This window comes from Patagioenas fasciata, chromosome 8 (assembly GCF_037038585.1).
Source record: "Patagioenas fasciata isolate bPatFas1 chromosome 8, bPatFas1.hap1, whole genome shotgun sequence".
NCBI lineage: Eukaryota > Metazoa > Chordata > Aves > Columbiformes > Columbidae > Patagioenas > Patagioenas fasciata.
The window spans coordinates 18,765,870-18,792,736 of NC_092527.1; the positions used below are offsets into that span (position 1 = coordinate 18,765,870).

The following is a 26,867-nucleotide window of genomic DNA, read 5'->3' on the forward strand; positions in this document are numbered from 1 at the left end:
TTTCCTATTCTTCACAGTGATCAGATGTACAGTTAATTACAATTAATAATGACAATCATGGCTTTATTTTACAATGCAGCAAATTAACTCAATCAGGCATTTCATAATGCAAAGGATGCTATGGAAGTTATTATAACAGAAGAGAAATATTTAAAATCAACATTGCTCTCTAGGGGTCTTTTGACTTACCTTCCTTTGCTGTGCCACCGATCTATTGTACCATGTGGGGTAACTCCCATTAAGGCAAGTGGGAAATTCCTAGCTTACATAAATCCCCTGGAATTTTCTGGCAGAAAATAAAACTGAGTTCCTGTTGCAGAGAGAAAAAATTAACTTATATTGCTGTCAAGTACACAAATGTTCTGCAATGACACAAAACTGAGTGAATGGAATCCAACAACATAATTTTAATGAAGAGTTTCTCTCCTGCACTTTAGTTGAGTTTCCTGGAGAGGACAGCACGTTTGTGGTACAGGGAAAGAATAACCACATCCTGTATTCAACAGGAAGATGACATACAATGAAGAAACAAAGTTAGGAACAGGCTTTCTGCCACAATCTTAACTCTGCCCCGTGGAACACTGTTACGACCAAAGTTCATTAAACAGTTATACGTGATTTTTGAAAATTGACAACTATAGTCACCAATATTATAAAAAAAAAGTTTTAAACTTCCACCACTATGTTATTTTATAGCATTCATCATCGTCATTACTGTAAACAAATGAGGCACTGCCCATGCTTTTTCCCCTTTACACCTTTCTTTCTACTAGTTTAATTTTCTATTGTTACTTTCCAATTTCACTGTGTGTAGGCACATAATACATACAGAAGTTTTTGTTGGAGGATGTAGATGTACAGCCACAACATTTCCACAATCCAGTTTAAAAGGAGGATTTTACAGTGTCACCAAAAAGAGCAAAGAAACTACCATCTCAGTTTACAGCACTGTTCCCCATTCCAAATCTTTTGTGCATCAGCCTCCACAAGACAGAAATGGTCCACATCCTCAGCACAATAATTTCAAGTATCATTCTCTGCCAGCAATAGAACCACCTTGTGCCACTGTAAATGGGGACAAAGAAATGTGGTTTGCCCCTCAAGACACAAGTTGACTTGTCACAGAACAGTACTGATTTACATTTATGCTGTTAGTCAGACCCAGCTGAGACATGACCAAGGCTTATTTCCTCTGTGAGATGCCATTAAGAAAGATATATTACCTGGGTTTTGCTCTGCTCTCCCTGCAGGCCTTAACTGCAGATCCTCCCGGACAAGAATTTTGCATGCAAGCCCAGTGTTCCATGGGAGCACCAATTTACCTGTCAGATGCAGAAGGGACAGACATTCAAGCCAACCTGTTTTCCCTTCACTGATACTGTGAGGCACTATCTGCCCTACACAGATTCTCTGTGGGCAAGCCAGCAGCTGCCTGCTCTGTCCCTCAGCAACACTGGTACCTGCTGCAACCTCCCCACTGAACTATGAGCCTCACCATTCTCTAGTTCAGACACCAGGCAAATACCTCATGAAAATACCCTCCTAGGCATAAGAAATCATGTGAAATGGAAACGTCCAATTCCAAGCATCATTTTCTTCAAGAGGGCAACTAAGTTTTAATGTCAGTGTAGCTAGTATTAAGGTTGTCAAAGGGAGAACCTCAAAACATTCAGAGTTCGGGTTTAAGCATACTAACTTGGCTTCTCCTAAAGCTATGTTTAATGAAAGAGGAAAAAAAAAGGGGTCTCTACGATAGAAATATACCAATATATGTTTTTTTACAATGTTTTCAAGCTTTTGACTCTGCTGTTGGATGCAAATATAAAGAGAAAAAAAGACCATTTTAAAAACATTTTTGAGTTTCAGACAAGAAAACAATACAACATTCCTTCCCAACAATGCGATTGATAGATGGGTAGTAACAAATATATTTGTCAATTCTCTAATAAAACCATGTAAAATATGTGTATATTAAACACATTCCTCCACTGAACCTTCCCTTCACCACCATAACATCTATAAAGTTGTGGATGTCTTACAAGTCTGTTTTAACATACAGAAAAAAGTACTGTTAAACCCATGCTTGATTTATCACTATGCCTAGGTAGCCAAAAGATTTAAGTAGAAACCAGTCCAATAGCCTGCAGGTACCACTGACTTTTTAATATAAAAGATTTTTTTTTTTTTTTTTTTTAAACTTGCCAGGGGACTCACATTATCAGAGGCTGATTGTATTTGGAAAATACTAAAATTGAATCCTCTGCATTCACCTCCCAGGCTGCTAAATAGAAAAGTATCCCCTATATTAAACTGGAAGTTAGTTGAAGAGCAGTAATCAATGACAAGCTAATGTGCCGCTGACTATAAAATCTCTGGAAACCTAAATACGAAGCTCGTGATTCAAGTGATCTGTGCTGCAAGTTCTTGAACCACTGCAGGCAACCAGTTTTATTTACATGAACTTTTTGGACCAACATTTAAAAAACGCACTACTTGAAAGAAGATGCCAACATGATAACCCAAAAAGAATGTTATTTTATGCTGCCTGCACCTCCATATGACAAAGATATAATCAGAAATAAAGGTGGTAAAATAATCGGAGATATTATAATCAATAAATTATCAAGGCTTCAGTACAATAATCATTATTAGCTGGATCCTAAGCCAGTGTACATAAATAACATGGGCCACGCATGACAAGTTGCTTCATCAAGGGTTGAAGCCTTTTTATCTTTATATGTTTGATTATTAAGGAGTATCTTTGGCAAGTCTGTGCTATTTCTGAGTAAACAGTTCATGTATGTGGGTCACCCTTAGATAAAGCATGGAAGACTTATCCTTCTGACTTGGGGGAAAATTGCAGAAAAAATGGGTGCTGACCTCCTGTCTTTCTACTTGGTGGCTGGTAAATGTTAGCCCAGCTTGATAATATCAATTAGACTAGGAAGCTTTATTTTAAGTTTTTTGAACTATCACTACTGCCTGTGTCCATTTGTCTTTTTTATTCTCTAGATGTGCCATGACAAGGATTAAATGCGACACACACCAAACTTTGAATGTCCCGCAGCCAGTTCCAATGGCTTGGATGCTGTCATTTCGAGCTACATCAGGAACAGTGGCTCAATGGCTGCATCTGTGACACATGTCAGAAACTTTTAAATGTCTGCTCTTTTTTTCATCAGGATGCTTCTGTATCCTAGCTAGGGAAGAGATGACATTTTGTGTTTGGGTGGAACTTGTTGTGGCTCCTTCTTCCTGCCTCCTCTAACTGTCAGCCTGAGTTTCCCCTAAACATATCAAAATACAGACAAATAAACCTTGTCATTTAGAAATATATTCAGTAGTAACCATGCTTGAAAACAATGTTTTAGGAGGAACTTGGGCACATTTTCTCATAGAATGATGCGCTACACAAAACACAGTGCTAGGCTATTTCTGACCTTTGTTATGTGCCGCCTTAGAAGATTGATGTGCACAACTCAGATACACGTGAATTCCTTAACATTTCTGTTCTTTTTCGATTAAAGTGGAATAATTTGGCATATAAAATACACAGCCTATCAGGGTTGTTTTTTTCAAGGCTTGGAAGAATTAACATTTTGATAAGAATACATAGTTTAAGGGCATAAAAGGGATCTGCTAATGGACACTAAGGAGTCTCAGGGCAGGACTCCAGGAGTTGAAAACACAATTCAGAAGAAGAAAAAGAGGGCAGTCTTGTATCATTATTAAAATAAATACATCTCATTTTTAAGATCAGATTGAGATTTCTTTGTCTTTCAAAATTTAAGGAAAAAAAAAAAAGCCTAAAACTCTGGGCTCCTTGATTATGACATTTTCCCTTTGGGTTTAATTGGTATAATAAATAATAATTTTTCTTTCTTTTCCCTGGGCAACCTGAGTTCTTCAGATTCTCCTAGAGTTATTTGTGACTGTGTATGGGCAGCCAGACATGTTTCACACACTTAAACACTGTGTAATTTTACTCTGGGGCTCTCTTTGCCCATTTTAGTTGGCCATGTTTCAGCTGGATTTAACTAACAGTTAGACTTGAAAAAATTTACTTTCTTAAAATAATTATTTGGGCTCCTGGTTAAAATTATATTTAAAAACATAAGAAGAGAAATTCAATGATGGCATATGAGCTTGCACGTATGTGCAAACAAGCAGTTTAACCTTGTTTTTTAAAGATATATATGTCCATTTCACTGCTACTCCTAGACGGATTCATTCCTTTTAGAGGAAACATAAGCCTATTTGCATCTGACTGTGGAGAAAGCTGGGCTCAGGTGGAAGATGCACATTTCACAGAGAGTAACCTGAGACACTGCGGAGAGCACTTCCATAACGTCAAGTAAAATGCAGCCACTCTGCCTCTGGATGGATGAGCATTGCAGTCCTCAGCGCTCTGCCCAGCCTTTGCTGCGTACCCAACGCACTGTGCATTCAATCCTGACTTTTGGGGCCTCCAGTTTGTTTTGGTTTTCCTCTGAGGTACTGCTTCACTATTTTTTTCATTGCTACATGAAAGACCATAATTCCAAACATAAAAATACATTAACTTCTATTAAACTCCAGGTAAGTTACTTTAAAAGTAAATGCTCCTGCAGTCACCTTTTTCTTTGCTGTACTAAAGGTTAAATGAACAAGTTCATACCAAAGAAATCAGAGAATCACATAACCAGAACCATCACTGCACACAGCCAATTTTAACAATGCCATTAACAGTGACATTTATTCAGGATTTAATTCTACTAAAAATAGAAAACCAAAGTTTTTTAAATCTAGCTTTTTGTACAACATAGAAACAGAGTGAGAACACAATTCTTTTGGTATGTTATTGCAATAGAGCTAGGAATGTTTTAGTTAACTAAGTCTCAGCATCCTCTTGGGTAAGGTTATTAGTTATATTATTCCAATAGGGAAACTAAGACACATTATTATTTTTGTAACTTTTAAAAGTAAACTATCTTGTCTCATAGCCCTGAAATCTACTTTTATACTTTCCTGTAAAATATTCATCAGCACAGTTTATAGATGTAGAGAGTTTGTTCAGGTTTCAAAACTTTCAGTGAAACTGGCCTTCCAGTTAGGTAAAATGCGAACTTGCTGAACCTTAAAATCCAAATGTAGCAGAATGCCTTACAGACTAAATCCTTCATGTTTTCATTTGACAAAAAACATAAACCAAACCCATCAGACCTCACTAAATGCTTAAATATAATTACTTTTGGAATAGATTAAAATTTTGTAAAATAATTTGATTTCCATTTTGACAGCTAAAGGAATGTTTCCACTGTGTAAATCTCCAGAAATTTATCAGCCAACAGCTGCTTCAAAACTAATGAATCTGGGCTTCTTTCTTAGCGCAGGTGATAAACACTCATTCTTCACATCATATATTTTGATTCCTTATGTCAAAGGCTCTCCTTTACTGTGCATTTTGATACCACGTAAGAAAACGCAAACCGTTCTAGCATAAGGCTGAAACTTGTGTTTGCTTCTATATTGCCACTAAGTATTTCTGGGTGCAAAAGTGAATGTGCAAGTGGAGCAAAACATTCAAAGATACAGCATCCTATTCCTGGCATTGTTAGTTTAAGGCAGACCTCTACTTTTTCCTTTTAAACTGGGTATGCATTCCCATATTTTGTGATATTTGCTCCTACTGCCACTGATATTGAAAGGCTTTGCCACTGACATGAATAGAAAGAGGATAAGACTCAGAATGTGCTTATGATATAAACTTGTGATCAACACTAACAGCTGGTAGGGTTGGTGGTGTTTTTTTTTTTTTTTTTTTTTACTCTTAAGCCTCATAAATACAGCTGAAAAAGCATTTATCTGAAAGTGGAAAATGAGGGCTTAGCTAGAGCTGTGCAAACCTTTCATAATGAAACACAGAACTAGCCTGATTTGGGAGAGTTGCTAGAGGTTTGACATTCAGGCCAGGTTTGCTAACCCCTCAGTGAACACAGCTGATTTACAGTTTCAGATGAAAACCACATGCAGCTCAGTAGTGGTTTTGGCTGAATGATGCTTTCAGCTTTTGCTTGAACTTGAAACTTATTGGGTGTGAACCCACAATAATCAAAACTTATAAAAAAGAAAGAAAGAAAAAAGACTAGTTTGAGCAACCACGTGGACAGAAACCACCCAAGACTCTCAGAAACCCAAGTACAGCAAGCAAAGCTGGGGGAAGGTATGTTAGGCATTACACATGTTGGGATCTTGCAGCTCCACCATCATCTGAAGTAATGGCCAAAGAGGTGTGTAATCAGTAGAGCTCAAGCTAAAGGTAAACATATTGGGCACCAGTTGATAACTGCAGTTTACCCAAATAATTTCCCAGTGCAATGACATTTCTATTGCATTTTATAAAATGTGCATTGTATAGTAGGTGGTGATTTGGTGGTCTGGGAAATAGCCAAGCATGGAGACCCAAAGTATAGTGAACTTTCTTCCAAAATTGATGTTGAAATTTGGCTACTTGAAACACATTACAAGTCATGGTTAAATCAGTAGAGTATTAAAAAGGAAATGACTCTTGAGCAGAGGTTTGCTTTTTCCTTCTCTTGCATTGTAATCCTCTGACCAGCCCTAAATCGACTACTAAGCTAAAGGAAATTAAAGAAAAGATGAATAAAAAAAAAATCTCAAGCTGGGCCAAATTCATCCCCTGTGTAGCTTAGCTCAAGTAGAGTTAAATCAATGGAGTTCCACCAGGGATGAATTTGGCATATTGTCAAAAGGAAATGAAGCAACTGTGCCCTCATTTACAGCTATCAACTTAAACAGAAATTTCATTATATGGGAATTTCTGAAAACAATTCCTAGGTAAAATAAAATTGCTAAGGTTGAACAGCACACATGTGTTGGAAAATTCCCTGAAGTCCACAACTGTCTACTTACTCGGTAGATACACTGAATGCTAGATAATTGAGTGCACACATTGTTTCAAAGCTCTTATAAAATCAGAGGAGCCTATAAAATGAATAAGCAGATTGTCTTCAGAAATCTCCTTTCTTTGTTTTCCCTGTATTGAATCTAAAATACTCATTTGCAAAAATAGTGTTAATTCAAAAGTACGAGAGCCATTACAGATAAAATTATGCCAGCAATATCAATTTCAGGTACCTTGACATTCTTTATTTGATTTTCTAAATTCAAATGTAAAAGTAACATAGAATTTCTTAAACTGCACTCTTCTGCCACTGATTTTCTCCAGAGTATGACCTGAAGAGATCCTGTGAAGTTCTTCTTTATTTCCAACTATAACACTAAATTAAAACATTTAACACTGACATTTCCAGATTCCTTTCTATATGTTTACTATAAAACTATAATACCATAAGGATCTATTTCTGTTCTAAGAGGATCTATGCAATTGTGGATGAGAGGTGAGATAATCTGTTAAAAAAATTTCTGAATTAAGATAAACTAGGTTTGAAAACCCCTTGACTTCACAGATTCGTTTTTGAATTGGCAGCAAAACTTTCAATCAGAATGCAAAATATTTGCAAGAAATTTTGAAGTTGTGCTGCAAGGCTGTTTTGAACACATTTAGGAACTTGATCTCATAGTCCAAATACAATAGTGTACAATACATTTTTATGTTAAAACCTATGAACACAACCTAGAATCAACCGTATTTTCCAACATGCTGTTCTCTTAAAATGCTGAGATGATGATGATGATATTTTGTGAATGTGCCACGACCACGACTTAGCTTGTCCTTAAAAATATCTGCTCCTTGAAGGCTTGTGAAAATCCTTATCTGAAACCCTAATCTAATTGTCAGCAACTATAAGAAAGGGTCAGCTTCGGGTTGACACCACCACCAGAGGCAAGTCCATCAGAGCCACCTAACCTAAAAGGTAACTTTTAGAAAGATTCAGCTGCATTAGTACCGCATAAAGAAAATATACTGATTTAACCAGCTTTGAGGAACTAGGAGTGCTGGGTATTCTGAACAGCTTCACTTAACAAATACTAAAGACGATACTGCCAAAACTTCTTGAGAACAGGTTATAAATTATTGGAAGAAAACATTTTCCTTGGGACCAACTCTCACATAATCCAAGATCTTGGTAGGTTATTTGGATAATCATAGAAGTAAAATGAGTATTAACTCATTTTAGGTAAGACAACATTCTGTAACTACCTAATACTGCTAGAGTGGCATAAGGAAATCAAAGGCTCTAGCGGTTGTTCAGAGTCACAGGTTAACTCCAAGGTGGCTCTAAAGCAGAAGACGTCTCAGTCTTTCAAGACATTTAGACGTGTTTGTGTATCACAATGCTCACCTGTCACATAGAGTTAGCATAGGCAGGGTCCCACAGTAACATCTTTAGATGGTTATTTTCTCACAATCATGTCTTGTTTGTTTTATTCCTCTTACTAGGACTAGAAAGAAATGCAGAAAAGAGATTTTAACTAAATAGCAAATTGTAACAGCTACCAGGTATACGTCTAAAACCACTAAAAAAGCAAACTATGTATTTCAATTGTTATACTACAAGCAGCGAAGCAGAAACTTCACTTTAAAAACAAAAGGGGAGCACTTACCTATTTTGTGCCATCACTTGCCTGCAGAGCAATGACATGGCAATTGAAGCAGACAAGGACACAGCCAGAGATCTTTAGGAACAAAGGACAACAGCTAGCAAGCCATGCAAGACCCCTGACTTCATGTCACCTGATTCACTGTCAGATTTCCCAGACTGAACCTGAAAAAGGATACTTAGAAATCTAAGTGTCCAACACACAACCTCAATCTTGGCTATACGGTTACGCTTCTGGAATGCTGAATTTCATCTTTCTTTCACATATGCCACCCGTTTCACAAAGCAGAAAGACAGACAGTTGTACACAGAGTAAAGAGAATAAACCTTCCCAAACTGGGCAAGTAGAGACTCCTGTGCCAACTATCACACCACATAAAGAAGAAATATGTGGTACGACTCAGTATGAGTCAGTATAAAATGGGTTGATTCAGAACCTCACCACAAAGGCTGCATCTAGCAAAGTTCCGCTGGGGGTAAATGTTTCCAAACATACTCATATTGTTGACAGGAATAAAAAAATATTAACACATCCACTGGAAGCAAGTTAACCCTGTAATTTACAGAAAAAATTTTCAAAACCACAGGTTTGTTTCTTTCTTCTGACTTAAATGGGAGCAACATTGCACCAACATACAGTGATTTTTTTACCTGCAACCATGTAATGCTCTGCTTGAAGAAACACATACATTAAAAAGAGAGTGCATACCAGCCTTCCAATATTAGTAACCATAACTCTCATAGATAACAACACTGATTTCAAAGGGACTCATGGTTTGAGTCAAGCAAATACTAGAATAAGTACTGTGAGACTTAGCCCTAACAAAGAAGAAAAAAGTGGTTTCAGTGGTAACATACTTTCAGCAATTCCATAAACACTTATGCATGCGACACATGTAATAAGAGATAGTTTACTGTAAAGTCATGTCTGTGTATCCATAACAGTGGGATTCACTGAAGGTCATTTATCTTTAAAAATTTCACTTCTATATTGTAGTTTGTATTTTTAATTAAAAGGTTAGAAATTAACATTCTTCAATATATAAAGTTAGGAATGTACTAAGCACAGCTACTACAGGCAACTTCAAGTAAAACTATTTGCCTCCTAATCTTCATTTGTGAAGGCATGTGATGTCTGCCAAAAGCCAAAATACTGGCAATCATAAGACTGAACGTATGACTTAAGTTTGGATATTTTTTTGGTTATATTTTTATAATTTGAATATTACTTGTTCAAGCATACCTTGGGTCTCAAACCTTGTTAACTGTCAAGAAACATAGCTGGCGAGAACTTTTCTTGTGACAACAAAAAGAACTAAAAATGCAGTGATTCCTCAGAAAGATATACATTTAAAAATCCTTATAGCTTTGTAGGCAAATCTTTTATTTTTAATAGCCTAGTTAATCTTGAGAGGGAAAGTTGTGCCATGTATGCAGAAGGAGTAAAGAAGAGAGAGTGGAGTCTCTTCTTAGATTACTTTACTACAACTTTAATCCTTAATGATACTCAGTTCAGTTAAGACATTCAGGCGCAGTTCCCACTGAGGAAAGAACCAGGTGTAGACAGCAGCCCCAGGTTTAAAAAGTTTGCAGTCTCTTGAAACAGAACATCAGCAGTAGATATCTGAAAATAAATTGCTCCTCGTATTAAAAAATAATTATGTTAGCATATACAGTAATAAACATCTAATCTTGTTTTTAATTAATATCCTAATATTAATACTTTTGTAATATAAAATAATTATTTATAGACTATCATTTTGATTTTCTAGAATCAGTGATATTAAGTGTGAATTCCCTTCAAGCAAGTTTTAATTAGGGCTTCAGATCATAAATCACAGAATCAATCAAGGCTTTACTATATTTATCTATAGGTGAAAAAGAAAAGTGAAAACAAAAACCAAAATGCAAAAGCCTTTGATCACATCTCGTTCCAAAAATATTTTTGCCTCCAAAGCTTTGCTGGAAAGAAAACACTCCTGAAAATGATACAAATGGTTTTGACATTAGGAAAAGTAAACAAGCAAAATAAAGATGGTAAAATCATGCAGTCAGTTTGCAAGTGCTGTTTATTGTTTGAGGCAGGGTTAAAGCCTTTTATAAAGACAAGAACATATATGCAACCAGACTGAAAGTGACATTAGGTTATTCTGAACACCCCTATTTGGAACTCTGCTGCCTATAATATGCCATGGCCAAAATATGTGGAGGCTTCAAAACAGTCAATATGACAGGAACAAACTAGGATTGCTGTTATTTTGGTAACTAAGAGACAAAAAGTGCCCTAAATATTTCTAATGATATTTTTTATTAAAAAAAGAGAGTCATGCAGTTTTCCTTTATCTATTATCTCCTAGGACTTCTAATGTGAACTGGCATTTCATTTTTAGCCATGTATGACATTAGCAGAGCCATTACAAGTGGCCAAAATATGCTTTCCAGACACCAATTTATATGGCAAACAGCTCAATTTAAACCAAAGGTGGTGTGAACTGGATCATTCTAAGTTCATTGCTGATTTTAAGTATCGTAAAGACTTATAGACTTTGAGAGTGAGTGGAGGCTTCCACTTACTGAGTAAGGCCTAAAACATTCAGCAGCAGCAAGATTTGCTCCATCTCTCTGCCAGTGTCCCATTCTTTTTCATCAGTCTAACCTGACTTCACGATTGACTCCAATATCCAGTTCACTTCCACTTGCAACACTAGCTGATAATAGCCCCCCAAAGTAGGAAACTTCTAACAACTGACATTTTTTTAACCAGGAAAGTGAATGAAGACCACAAAATAATTTCAAACAAGCCAAGAACAGCCAGACAATCATGGCTCTCAAAAGGGACCAATATTCATGGGGTTAGAACAGCTTGGAGGTCACACTATTTGCATATTCCTTGGCCCATCCCACTGAATCACTAGCACTTAACATAATATATGCATAAAGTACTGAGATTATTTTTTTCCACAGTAATGGGTTCATGATTCTAAATATGTCCAAACTGTTTATCGGAAAAGCAGGAAGTGTCATACATTTTTATTTTCTCTACTGAAAATTTGACAATAGCTTATCTTAAACAGACATCAAAACGGATTAATCAGAATTTGTCTCTATAACTTATTAGGAAAAATGTTAATTATGTTAATTCCATCAGCTACTTTCATTGACTTTATTTTTCCTCTGAATAATCATACCCATCTGGTGGTAATTTTATTTTATATCACTCCTTTTAAGCACATTTTTCTTTCTAAATTTAAGCATTAAATTCTAAATGTAATCTCTGTCCAAGTTAAAAATATCTTGTGCAATAAACCAGGAATAATACACAGTGTCACAATATCAAAATTGAGGGTTTCTTCCAAGTACATACGGTAAAGCTGTGCCACTATTCCACAGCATTAAAAAAAGATTGCTTATCTGAAGGTCAAAGTCAGTAAATGTTGAGATGTAATTTAAGAATTAGCAAATTTTGTTTGTCTAAAAAATTGCTTAAATCCTTTTTCTTTGCATATAAACAAGTATACAAATTAATAGTACTTTGCATGGCCAAAATATTTTCAGGATATATTTTTTTCCCCTCTTGAAAGAAAGAATAATCCATCTAGGCTCATTTGGGGGTGGAGGGGGGGACACCAAACCGCAAAAAAAAAACCACCGTGAAAGGATTTGTGTAAGCATGTATGAGATAATAGAAACACAAGCACTTAATTCACAGAGAAAAAAAAAAGAACAGATAAGGGCTTTTTCATCTGAAATTATAGCCTCTCTCTTCTATAAACACTTCGATATCACCAGCCACTTTTGCTCAACTAGCAAGCTGGAGATAAAGGCGTTGCTTTTGCTGCGGCGCTGAGCGATGGAGCATGCTCACTGGAGCCCCAGGTGTGACCCCTGCTCTTCTGCAAGCAGCAATTGGACCAGGCAATCCATCATGGTGCTCCTCCTGTCAGGCCGCGTGCTCGGCTGCAGCTGTCTGTCACGCTGGTGGATGGGACCTGCTTAAAGGCAATCATGTCAATCTCTGTGTGACTACTCAGACTAAGACAGAAGGATGATCTTGACAGGTTTGGCAAAGTCAGCAGAAGGCACTAGAGGACTTTAGTTATATGCTCAAAATGTAGATGCAATTTGTGCTTCTTATGTGGAGGGACTGAAGAGGCATGAAACAATGCCGTATTTTATAGCTGGTCATCTCGGATGAATCTGTTGCCCTCTGAATGTTTTCCATAGTAAATGTAGCGACATTTTCCCAAAATGCCTACAATAAAAAGAAAATTAATTACAATTACGACAGCAATGGCATAATACACAAAGAAAGCACATAACTAGGGAAATTTGAAGGACATAAGGGAACAGGTTCCTCTTGTCCTGCAAAAGAAAGTTTGGGCATTTGAAATACTTAGTATTAACATTTCAGCCGGCAGTTTTTAATCAACCAGGAAAACATGTTCAAATACCTGCACAACCCCTCCTGTTAAGCATACATCTACTAGTGTCTTCCAAGCTGGAATGACATTACACTGAAACATCATACACCGTGTTTTAAACCCCAGTATCTCTCTCCCACTTTTGAAAAACAGAAAGTCTGCATTGAAGTCACATTTTGTACTCTCAGTAATCTCCCTACTACATATTTACAGCCTTTTCCTGATGATTAAAGTAAAAAGGATAAAGAAGTAAATAGCTACACTTTATGTGGATTTAGGAAAAACCTTTCAAACCTTCACAAAATCATCCTGCAAGTGCCTAAAGCCATCCCTGTTTTGCAGTGGCAGAAAACTGAAGTGACTGTCAGAAATCCACACGTGAAGTCATTAACAGACATGGGCTACAACTTGGGACTTTCTTACAGTTAGCCCTCCAGCCTCCAGCATTTTTCCCAGACATAAAAATAAACCTTTTATTAAAAACATTTCCAAAATAGCTCTCCAAAAAACACCCCATGAGCAAGATTCAATTATAAATTATACTAAATATTGCTACATAGACGATGCTTTCAAAAATTATCCAGAACACTGTTTTTGGGAGACAAGGTACATTATTCTTAGTGGGTACAGGTGGCAAGAGGCCGGAGGAAGCCTTAACTGCTGTGGGTGAGACATACATACCTGCAGATCTCACCACTTCATTCAAAAGCATCCCCTCTGGTGGTACTAAGTGGTATGTGAAAGCGTAAGTTCACAGTCACATCCCACCTGTGAACATCCTCAAAGATACTAAATTTTACTAGCAGAGTTGTTCTTCGTGCCCCCAGGCACATATAGTCAAATTAAAGTCATCTCCCACACACGAAAGGAAGGTGAAATAGTCTCCTCTACCTTAGGAGTGTCTTAACGTAGCATCACTGAAGTACCTAGCTCTCCCCCATAAGGGCAAACATAACCAAGCCCAAAGGAGACAAACACTGCCTTACATAAAGAGTAAAGATGGGGGAGGAATAGATCCTCAATTCATTGCTGTTTTAAGCTTTACATGACTCGCACAGCAAATACTGTGCTCACCTGCGGTATGAATTAATTATGCAAGCTTTTATATTCTGCATTTATTTTCCCAGTATAATGTGCATCAGAAAAACAACTAAGGCCTTGGAAGGCATGGGCTGTACATGATTAACATTAACCCATGCTATCCTTTCCCAAACATCAGGATAGTAACACATGCTTACACAGAAAGAAGAAAAAAAAAAAAAACAACGAAGACCTGTCATTTCATGTGAAATCGCATTCCTCTTCAGGATAACACAAATAGGGATGATATGGTGCCATGCTTGATCCCTTTCCCTTCCTCCACGAAGCTTTCGTCAATAATTTCAAATTTCAATAATTTCACTAGTGGAGCATTTTCCACATTCAAGGGATGACATTATAATTCCTAAACAAACGTCTAATGAAAAGCAAGGATTTTTTTCCATCTAAACAGATGACATTCTAAGTCAAATTGCAGCAAGCGTTAGGTTGGTAACAAGGCCATTTAGAGCTCTAAATGTAAAGGATATGAACAGTTTACTAATGGCATTCTTCAGACTCCTTTTTCATCAGTATTGATAGAAGTCTTGTTTGAGGTCTGCCGCATTTCTTAAGGACTGGAAGCAAGACTGTTTATAGAGATGCTGGTGAGAGAGTGCTGTTTGATGAATGCTGGAGACTGTAGCTAGGTGTCAGCGCTTAGAAAATGAGGCAAGGACATGAGGTATTAATATTGTCAATGATCTCTTGACAGGAAAACAGATACTGCATTCACCGTCAGATTTAAATAGACATCAAGTGCATTAATGACAAAAGGGCAGACTTCAAACAAAGGGGGCTGTATGGTGCTGTGCTGAGCTAGTCTCCAACTTGGCAATAACCTGATCTGAAAAGACACTGTCAGGACTACAGACAGGCCTGGGATTGTGTGCGGTGACAGAAAACAGAGATGCTGACAAAGATACCGGTGCCATATTATGCCAAGTGTATTCTAACACTGTCTCCAGCCCTAACTAAATCTGACATCATTTCCTATCGCTTATAGTATCCTCCACTGCTTCGGCAGAATATTTCTCCCCAGACATCATTACAAACTCCACTGTAGTTTTAAAGTTACTGGCAGGCCTGTGCTGTCATGGAGGCTGGGTCTAGAGGCCTAAGGATAACCTCAGTCAATCTAAATTTGGAGTTTGCTGGAGAAGTGCTCTCATTTTCACTGATATCTCGGCTACTTGAGGTGATCTGAACGCTAAAGTGTGAGGAGCTGTCACCTTGAATAAAATCCTTAAAGTAAAGACGCTCAGTTCCCAGGATGTTCGGCAAAGATGTCGGACAGTCTGGCAGCAGGAAATGAAATCCAGCTGCTGCTGCTCGCCTGGGGATAAAGGTGCTTGGGCTAGTGACAGTTAAAGTCAGCTGAAATTTTTGAACTCCTGCAGCTTACAATTGTTCAAATTAAGGAAGTGTTGTCTCCGCAGAGATTCCCTACCCAGGCACACAGCTGTGAGTCGATTGCCAGGCATATTACACACACTGCTCAGAGAGCCTTGATAAAAGCACAGCTGAAAATGTTGCCCTGAGACTTTATTTATCATGAAGGTTATTTGTAAAACAATAATCTTGCTCATAAATTAAATGCCGTGACTGGTTGTTTTTCTGTGTTTTCTTTTGTTTTGTTTTCCACCTCCCTTTGGCAACTGCTGAAAACTCAGATAACTACAAAAGGCTTGTGTGCTGCAATGAGAATTTTGATGCTAAGATATGTCACACATGAATTTAGTAAACCTACTGTTTCTTTCCTGCCTATCTGCTATGGTGTTCATTCCTTGCAGTTCAGGGGCAGGAATATGTTTGTGTTTTTGCAGAGAGACAAGGGAAGGAATAAGGGGGAAACAATATATCTGTGGCTGTTGTGGTGTTTTTTAATTAAAATATCCAGCATCAGCCATAATAAGCTAAGTATACCCCCTATACATCAAAACAACACACAGAATCCTGAATGAGGTTTCTGCTTGCGGTTCTTAAGAAATGACAACACAAGGTCTCTTGAGGGATCATCTTCCCCGAATGAGGCTTCTAATTTTTCTTAAGTAGCTGCTTCTACCATCACCACAAGCTGTTAAAACTATAATTATGAAAAAAAAGCATTGGGAAGAATAATTTTAAAATTCTCTCTTTATCTTTTAAATGTTTTCCCACTTCAGAATGGATGTTCTAATTATGCTGGGTAAGTAATGACCCTGCAGTTGCTTGCATGTGTTGTGGCATCAGTCTTTCTTCACAAACACATTGTAGTGTCAGCAACACCAGCTTTTCTTTAGCTGAGTGAAAACTCAATTATCCAAATAAATAAATAAATACATACATGCATACTAAAGCACATGAAAAATTGTTCAAGTCATGTTCGCTCCTTTTAAACTGGGGATGTGTTGCAGAGAGGGCTGGTGCAGTCAGACCTCCGTACACTTTCCTAGAGTAAAAAAAAGTTTGCAGATCTTCATTTATTAAATGGAAAATGGTAACAAGAAGTCACAATGGGATGTGCTAGACCTATAGATCATACAGACTTAGTCACAGGTCAAAATTCAGCTCAGGCCAACAGTGATCTAAGCGAGTTGTTGCCTGGTAGTATCTTGTTGCCTTTCTCGGTTTCCTCTTTTTCCTAGCAAATAAATGCTCTACATGTATAAAAAAACACCTCTCAGCCATCACAGCTGGGGCATCTGTTAGCAACACAGCCTTCCCCAGTAGCATTCAGTTTTCTTTAAAAAGTAATTACTAAAATTAGGCAGTCAAGTCAAAACTTTTGCCACCCCCATCAAAACCTATTGCTACATCTGTCCAAGATCCCCCTCAGGCACCTATTTTAACATCAAATGTTTTTAATAAATCCCTCTGCAAGTGTAAACAGCAAAGTATTCACAATTAAATTTGTTTGTCAAACACGTTGGTTTACAGCATACATCAGGGATTACATTTCAGCACAGAGTCCTCTGCCTGTCTTTCACATGGGCTCACCACAGGTCCTCATAGAAGGAGCTGTGGCCAGATAAAGTGCAGCACTTCACACAAAAACCTCAATATTCTAGTGGAATTCCACTTTGCCTAACTTTGATTTGAGTACACTACCTAAATCCTTCACTGCCAATTTGTATTTGATCCATAGTCATCTCTTTTTCCACAACCTGCTGTTGTATAGTTTTGCTATGGGCTATTAAACAGCTGCCATGTTCCACCAAGAAGCTGGGTGCATTTCAGTATGGTTATACTGCCAATCTGTAAATTGTTTTGAGACCCTTCAGGATGAAATATCAATACCATTATCCTTTTTTTTTAGGCACTTGGGCATTTTCTACAATTAATGAACAGAAGTTGCAAAATTCTCTTGAATATTAATATAAACTTCCTTCAAAGGAAAAGAATTCCCTACTTACAACATTTAGAGGAGAATAAATACCTATCTACAAACAGTTTCAAGTCTACAATGCTACTGATTTAGGCAAAATACCTCCATCAGTGAATTAATTCAAAACTCTTAAAAACCCTTTCATCTAAGGAATAAGAAAGGTAGTTTGAAACAAAAAATCCTTTGTACAGAGGTATAGTAATTTTTCATTTTATATTTATCTTCATGGAAATTGTAACAACTTTATCAAGTTTACTAGTTGACAACTTATTTTCAAATCTACCTTAGCTTTCTATGAGAAATGAAATACTAGAGATTTAAAAGAAATTAGAAGCCTAATCCTCTCACCTTCAGTAGCACATGGGCTACTTTTTCTGCTACAGCAGGAGAATTAAATTATATATACTCTCAGTCATTTTAGTTATTTTTTAAAAAAAAAAAAAGTCACTCCACCTAATTGTACCTGATCTATTTATTCTATATTCGCCATTAAGAACATTCTAACTCCTGAATGTTGAAAAAAGTATTAATACAAAAATATTTCAAAATGCATGCTCCTTCAAAAATATTTGCTTTGTAATCCTTAATAAGTCATTTAAAAAAAAAAAAAAAAAAAAGAGCCTGGTATTCAGCAAAACCAGCTCGCAATTTGGGGAACACAGATCCATGCGAAGATTCACAATGGGCAAGGTTGGGGTGGGGGACAGAGTGGGAGGAGAGGAAAGAAATGTCTAATAGTAATAGGGGGAAAAAGAATAAACAGAATATTGTTTGTACCCAAGCAGTGTGCTTTTAGGTCTACTGTGTCTTGTGGCTGTAACATCAGGGAGATACTTTACAAATAAAAAAAATCCAACTATATGTGTCAGTCTCTCACTTTTCTAAGGTTCATTCATCTCCTTCAACTTGCGGACATTTATCTATTTATAGTTGGACCTTCATAGCTGTTTATGCAAAAATACATTTTCATAAACAAGAACAATAGCTTGAGCAATTAGAAACAAGAAATCATTTCGGTTTAGAGATCTGTTAAAGTCAAAAGCAGAAAAGAACGTTTGTTGAGTTATGTTGTTGGTCCATGTTCCATAAAATGGATCAAATTTAATAAAAAATTTAAAACTACAAACTTATAGGACAAGAAAGGAAATAATTACAGACAGACTCTTTGTACATCATATTGACTTTCCGTGGAACATGAGAATTGTTTCTGTTGAACATGACCCAGACAATTAACTCCCTGACACAGGAATCTGAAAAGATTACTTGGAAGATAAGTAAAGGTGTAAGGGATCACGAGAGTCACTAAGTCCTACCAAAAGCAGCCATGTCTGTAAACCAGAGAGGTCCCCTCAGACGTTCACCTTGTCCCAGAAAAAAAAAAAAAAAAAAAAAAAACAGTCAGTATGGGGAAGCTTGAGCTCAAAAACTGCAACATGACACAGCAAAGAACAGAAGAGTTGCAGCTGCCCTTGTTAATGTGATGGGATCTCTGACTACTACAATTAAATCTGTTCATTGCAACCACAGTTTCTAGAATGCTCCAGGCTGGAGTCAAGACATAGGACCTAGACTGCTTAAATCACAGCAGAGGAAGCAACAGAAAGAGGAGCATAAAACAGATAAGGACATGAACACCTTTGGTTGTGCTACAGCTGAGTGCTGTAGAATAGTTATCTTACAAACACGGGAAAGATCATAGCAAAAAAAAAAGAAAACCGAACAAAAAAAAAAATCCCTAAAATAGTGTCATCAAATACTCATAAGTGCTCAAATAACAAATGCACAAATATTACTTAGTTTATAATGTACAGAAAGTTTATTTTTAAGGGAACAGAAACACTAAATATAAGCAAAAATAATGCATAATTTCTCCAAAACTATCTGTGCATAAAGGGGTCAGATTATGCTTGAGGAGGCTGAGGACAGAGCTCACTGTGGCTAAAGCAGAATTCACACACCATGGCCACAATATGCACAGAGTGGTTCCCAAATATTCCCAAAGAGTTCCTCATGAATCAGGAAGTGTGGTCCATTGCAGGTTTCATGGAGAAGGAGGACATTCCTTCAGCAGCAAATGGCTGATCCTGATTCTCCCATCCCTCTGCGGGTAGCAACACTAAAGGAAGGTAACCTTCTCATTCAGAGGAGATGAATTACCTCTCTGCTCTGCTCCCTGTGTAGGGATGCCAAAAAGTGATAATATTTTCCTCTGGACACCCTACAGCATAAGGCACAAAGTGGTCTTTTAGACTGAAAGAAATTACCAAAAGGCACAGAATCAAATCAGTATCCAGTCTACAGAAACGGAGTTGGAATTATACACCTAAGCTAGAGCTGGGAGGAATCAGAGCAGGCAAACTAAGACACTAAATTATTGCAAGTATCCTGCACAGACAAGTACTGTGACATGTCAAGTCTCACTGGCCTGTTTGTAGGAAGAGGGGAAGAAAAGGGGGAGTATGTGGGGAAGTGAGAGTAGGGGAGGGGAAGGAAAGCAGTCAACAGGGAGAGGATGTTGGAAAAATTTGCAATGAAGGTGATAGGAATACAAAGATGTGAAGTTTGCATCCCAGGCCAAGGGAGCTGCATAAATGTTCAGTGTAAACTAACAGTCAAGCTGATGTGTGATGAAGTGCAGCCTGCTGTAAATACACTTCAGGGCTCCCAATGCAGCTGGGGTTGAAACTTGTAATTTGGGAGGGGAAGAAAAAAAAAAAAATGAAAAAGAAGGAAAGAAAAAAATGCACTGCAAGCTTTTTCTCACATAATCTGTTACTGGAAAACTGAGAGGCTTGTCCAAGTCCGTGGGAATGAGCTGATGAGCTGATACTTAATAATAAACCATATTGTGTCATGGTGCAGAGTCATCTAGATCCATTCAGGCCACAAACTATATTACTTTATACAGCCCTGGCTGACATACATTTAAAGCCCTCTACACATTAAGGGGCCATTAGGCTGACAGATTAAAAGTTATCTTGGAGCTAATGTTTCCATTATGCGTATCCTGGCAGTGGAACAATCAACACACTGTTCCTCAGATGTCATACTTTGTTTAAAAAAGGGTAGGGGGGAGAGAAGGGGGAAAGGAGGGTATCTCTCCCTCCTTGAATGACATTGACATGATCAGCTTTGATCTGGGCATGTGCTGTCTACAGATTTTCTACTGTTGGCTAAAATAGGAGCATTTAGGGCATAATACTTTAAATCATTAACCAGTTCCATACTCCTCTGGGTATCATTGTTACAATTTAAGGTCCCACACTTGGGATTACTTTGGAATCTTTCCATGCTTATTGTAACCATCATCAGAGAAAAACGTTGTGGGGGGATGTCTCTCTCCAGTGAAAATGAAGCAAAAAGCGCCAAACAAAAAAAAACAAGAGTTCTTGTCTCTTCAGTGCATCTTTACCATTTTTGCACTCTCAAATAACATCATGGATGGAATTAATGCCAACTTTATGATAAAATATTTCTTGTTGAACATGTTGAAATTTTAAAGCAGATTTTTTTTTAAATACTCTGAAACATAAATTGTATCATCAGTTAGGTAGTGCAGTCAAAGAAACCTAAGTGTAGAGAAAGAATCATATGCCAGATATTATGGGTGAACCCACGCTTAAATTGAGATATATTGAATACACTTGATGGTGATGGAGGAAAGGAAGTATGGGTTCACAGTTCTTTTAGTCTTTTAAATGCTTCTTCATATGTCTTATTCTCTCATATATGGTCTAAACAAAAGTAGTAGACTAAATGCAGAACAAATTACTGTAAATATCCAATGCAAATCAGGTTACATTTGTGAAACACCCTTAATCTCTAAACCCACGTCACAAGAGCTTAATTGCTTTCTATTAATGACCAAAGACCCCAAAATGGACTAGCAGTTTTGGCAACCAGGCAAAAAACCACTCCCTGCCAAAACAGACCCATCTCCCCGGCTCCCCTTCCCGTCAGGCAGCTTCAAGCCAAGAGCATCAGCACTAGAGGGCAGCATGCATTTGTCTAAAAAACGGACCACACCAGCAAACTAAGTACTCAGATACGACAATTAAAGCAATACTGTTTGTTACTTTTGCAGCCAGTTTCTTGTTCTGTCGTGATCAAAGCCTATATTTATACGACCTCTGCTTTCAGCCCAGGAGCCTGACTTCTGGTGGACTGATCTCAGTGAGCATCAGTTTGTGTACACAGAGGGCTAAAGGATGTCACTGGGTATTGGTTTGAACAAAAGGCTCAGAATATTGTATGGGGGGAGGTGGCTGCCCATCTACACTACCGGCTCCCAGTGCAGCTGGGGTGACTTCTTGTTCTCTCACATTCACTATATCAATTCCAGTGCTGTTTTGAATGATCTTTCTATCACTTTTGATAATGCAAAGGTATGATCACTAAAGCAACATAAAATGTACTTTTAATATATTCAGAATGGTGAAGGAAAAGGAGATTGTAAAATCCCATCCCTACCATGTATTAAAGTTCAGCTTGTCAGTGTACACTCACCATAATAATTCAGAACATTTTCAGTTAATTTGGCTAACATATGCAAAAATGGCATTTCTGGAGGCTGTTCTATACTTCGGGCTACATTCTACTAATAATACTTACATTTAACAGCAATGGAGTTAAACCGTAAAGAATTACAGGGTCATTAAGAAAACAGAAAGTGGGGATAATTATATTGTACTTCACAAACTTTAACCACGCAGAGATTGCATTAGTAGTAAAATGCAAGGTGAAAAAAGAGGAAAGTAAGCTCTTTTAGTAACAGTGATAGAATTAAACAAATGTACCATGATTTATGGGCCAGAAAGCAAACTTTTGGAATAATTGTTTGGAAAGTCTGCAAGCATTCCAATAAAATTACAAATTCTTATGTGAAAAAAAAATTTGAGCAGCAGGGCCCTTCTGGAGAGTTTCGACATAAATTTGGCTCATCTCATGAGTAAAACTTGCTCTTGGATCTCAAATGTTTTCCTGCTGGAGGAGTTCACATTAGGAAAAAAAAAAAAAAGCCATACAAAATTCAGTCTGGTTCAACTGGTTTGAAATTTCTCAAGAGAGTCATCTGAAATAAAGACAAGTTGCTTTTTATTTTTAAAGCTGGGAAAAAAGTCTCTCAAAATTAAAGAGCATAATGAAATAGTGCTGCTGTCACATTATGATACAGTTAAGGGAACCTTCTTTGCATGCCATTACTCGCTCCTTTCCATAAGCCCTTCCCCAGAAACAAAGGAAACATTTAACTAACTGCTAATAATAGGATTGCTATGATTCTTCCTAATACAAAATCAAGCATTTTTAAGAAGCTGATACTACAAGGCCCTGCATTCCTTTGATTTCCAGTGGAAGCTGGAGGCATTTGGCACTTTTTGAGACACATCTGGACCCCACACAACTGGTGAGCTCCTTTATCTCTTCTATACCTGTGCTATATAGCACCAAATGAAATCAGAAATGCATCTGCAATGTATTCAGCAAGTATCTAGTTCTTCAGACTAAGTCTGGACTTGCCTCTTAGCAGAAGCTTGATCTATACTATATCACATATAACACCATCTGCTATTGCTAAATACTTAGTGGTCACAGTCTAGCTCCCCCAAACACTGACTGCCTCCAGTACGTCATGCCAAAACATTGTGATTGTTTCCCATCCTCAACTCTTTTTCCCCTTCTCAGCCTCTTTTTACAAACATGCTAATGAGAGGGAGGCTGAAGGTTAAATCACAGTGGACAGCGGAACATAGTTTACAAGTGCACTTTTAGCCTTTATGGAAGCTTTTGCTAAAGATAAAAGATAGGGGCCTAAGAAATAGCTCAAGAGAAACACATTAAAACCCCTCCATTAGGGTCAGAGTCATTAAAGTTTAGTCAAAGCACCAAAGACTTTCTAACAAGCATTATGCTTAGTAAACCTTTTTCACTGGAGCACGAATATTGGTGAGAGCTTTTGGAGTGTGTCAGTTAATCAGTATTCACTCACTTTGACAGCTTGAAATATTACTCACTTATTTAGCTGGTTCAAATTTGTCAGACTTGACTATGTAGTAAGTTAACATGTCCCCATATTAAAAAGGAGCCAACTGGCAAATGTGCACATTGGACCTAATAAAACACATCTGGCCAAACAATCAAACAACACTGATCACTGTATCACTCACAAGCACAAATTAACAGCAACTGTCTTTGAGACTACCAAGCTAAACAGGAAGCAATAACCTACTGCTTTACCAAATACCCTCTAAATGGTTAACTGAAGGATAAAACCTCCACCACATTCTGTGTCCAAGACATACAGTTGTTTGGTTAAAGCTGCATAAATATTGTAGATGTCTTGGGTCATTTACTGATACAAATGGAAGACATGCTTAAGACAGAAGCCATCCCTCAATCCAGAGAATGTTTTTTGGCCAAGGAAGCCACATCTGCCACAGGAAGGCCATTTACACAATGGCTTTTACAGGTAATACTCTTCACCTTCACTCTCAGAGTGGGTGTCATTAAATCAGAAATTGCTCTGAAGGCAGCAGGTAGTCCAGGATTAGCCCATCACAGTAATTCACAGTGGGAAAGCTAGTCACGTGTACTCACTGGTTAAACACATCCAGCAGCAGAGTACATGGCTGCTGCTGTTAAGCCTGGGGCAGCACTGAACAGTCTCTGTCCTGAAGGAGTAGGTGTTGGGCACACCAACTTGCACAGCACCCTTTGTGCTCTGACAGAAGTAATGCACTTCACAACTGCCCTACTGAGGACCTCAAAGATCTCAAAACTAATATCAAAAAATTACACAAGAAAGATCTATTCAGGGATAAGGAAAGCTTAACCACTTATGTGTGTGCAGTGAACCCTCTGGTCCTTTCAGGGAAGCTCCTGGGAAGCAGCTATATGGTACTGTAGTATTTCAGTCTTTGGGCAAAACAAGCTTGACATCCTTGTTGGCACCTCTGCTGAGAACAGACACTAGCCTGACTCAGAAAACATCAAACATGACCTTCTGCTAGCCATGGCTGTGGCAAAGCTGAATACTGAAGGCAGAGGGAGGAAAGGTCATAGAGGAAGCAGTAGTTAACAGGGTAAAGGGAGTGTTATAATCCCCAAATTGCAGTTATACTGAATGTTTTCAGACAATTTGCCTGTCTAAATCAAGACAGTATCATTTTTCTTTCTTCTAGGAGAGGGTTAAGAATAATCTGAAGCTTGGAAAATGGCTGCTGTTGATACTAGTGAGGTCTTCTCTTTAACTAGATCCTTCAGGAAAAAACAAATTAATCAACAGCCAGCTGAAGTGGGTTTAATGATTGCATTCTGCATACAATCAGCTTTTCCCTTTTCAAGGGCCATCAATATGTCAAGGGAAGACATATCTGAAGGATATAGCTCTTAACATCAAGGTTATCTATTCTCCACAAGGCTCCCACTCCTTACTGGGCTGATACTTTACACTGCCTGTGTCTAACATTTTCATCAACTCTCCAATCAATCAAGGTAATAATGTTGTGCAAAAAATCAATTAACAACGCAATTAAACTTTCCTTATTATCTCAAAGGGCTGAAATAATACCTAAAGGGAAGATAGACTCACTGAATGCAGACATCCATAACCCAATGTGAAAGTGAATTATGAGGTTAGACAGATGCAGGCATGTACTGGCGCTGTTATTTTCAAAGGGATATATCTCATCCAGGCAGTGTATCAGTCACCACCAATCCCATACCCTAAAATTCCAAATTACTTTTAAGAAATATACGATGTGCAATATCCGTTTCATATTCTCTTTTAGAGATAAACCCCCCAAAATCTGAACAGGAGTATTATTCAAAGACAAAATGATCTTTCAGAGAGAACATAAAATATAAAAGCTATAATAACATTTACATCTGTATACCACCCATGTCTGTAAATGCAGGTCATCAATTATACATAATCTGTAGTGAATAAGGAACAGAAGAAGCAGCACAACATTTAAAGCCCAAAGGCTCAAATTTGCAAATACCTTGCATCAAGTACACTGAAGGAAGAGCCTCAATATAAACACATGCAGCAACAACAGCAAGGACTTGAGTATCACTCACCGACAATAAGACAGAGTGCCTATATTATTTTGTAATTATATTCAACCCTCATGGAAACATCATTCCCAAGAGCTTGGAGTTTTAAAGTGCACTGAAAGCAGACAATTAACCCCTTGCTGTTGGGAGGATTTGGGTTTTAGCATAAAGACATTAAGGATCAGGGGCACTCAGCACACCAGCTCAGTAGAGTTAATAGAGTTAAGAAACCAGGTGCAATAGTCTTGTGTCAGAGATGCATGGATGAGGATTTGGTGGAACGCAAAGAGAAATAATACAACTAAAATTAACTACCATATGAGTGATCTCACTAGTCTGCAGGGACAAACAAAAAAAACCAATGTTGCTATGTAAAGAAAATGACCACGATCAAGCTAGGTGTTTTGTGGTTTTTTTTGACACCTATCATTTTCTAGCGCAGAACCTGAGCATTCCCCCTTAGCCCCCCTTACTAATTTCCCAACACACATACACAGCCTGCAGCCTCTGTTGTTTGGATTTAACATATGGAAAAAAGAAAATGAAAATAGAAAACATTTAAGGGAAACCTATGTTAGAGCGACAAGCCAGGATCACATCCTATAATAAGCTCAGAAAAATTTGGAAGCGGAAAAGGTTTCACTTAGACACTGCGCTTTGAATTCCTCTATTAAAGGGCACTCTGTGTGTCTGTGTTAGCAGAGGTGTTCTACAAAGCAGTTCTCCCAGCAGGGTTTGCTTAAGCACATAACAGCTACAGTTTAGAAATACTCTATTCTTATAATTAGCTCACGTCGTGCAAGTGGCTTGTTTAGACCAAGAACATTTTTTTTTTGGTTGATAATTCTCCCTGGTTTTGTCTTTGTCTTGCACTTCCTGCTCTTGCCCCTGGTACTCCCCATGCTGTGGAGTCAGTCATGGGAGAGACACAAACAGGTGAATTCAAAACTAAATTTTCCACAGTTTTTGAAACATTACACACTTTTCCTCCATGGATTTGGGGCATTAATATTATTCCAAGATTAGAGAATTCAGCCATTACTATCTTAACATTTAGAAACATAATTAATATGTTTTCATTTTCAATGACTTCATTGTGTGTCTATCAACTGGAACCATTCCTGCTGTGTATTTGGTTCCACTGACGATGGGGTGTGTTGGATTTTAAATGATGTGCTAGCACTTCTGTTCCCTATATACTCTAGTTTATGTGTTATTCATGACTTGCATTTGGAGACATGGATGATACACAGATGTAAATGTTATTAAAGCTTTTGTGTTTTAGCTTCATTGTGAAAGACTTCTTTGTTTTCAGATAATTCTTTTAACCATCACAAATAAGCAGCAATACATGACACTGTCTTAAGACTTTTTTCTTTCCTG

At 37.7% G+C, this 26,867-nt stretch overlaps 1 protein-coding gene across 12 annotated transcripts in view; it reads right to left on the reverse strand.

Moving 5' to 3' along the window:
• Positions 1-10,615: 10,615 nt before the first annotated feature.
• Positions 10,616-26,867, reverse strand: part of LRMDA (leucine rich melanocyte differentiation associated) — a 741,452-nt gene continuing 725,200 nt past the window's right edge. For all 12 annotated transcript variants that reach the window (XM_071811807.1, XM_071811805.1, XM_071811806.1 and 9 more), the window contains one exon: positions 10,616-12,816. In XM_071811807.1, the coding sequence (XP_071667908.1) occupies positions 12,737-12,816 (80 nt within the window). In that variant the 3' untranslated portion in view covers positions 10,616-12,736. The remainder of the gene's footprint in view (positions 12,817-26,867) is intronic.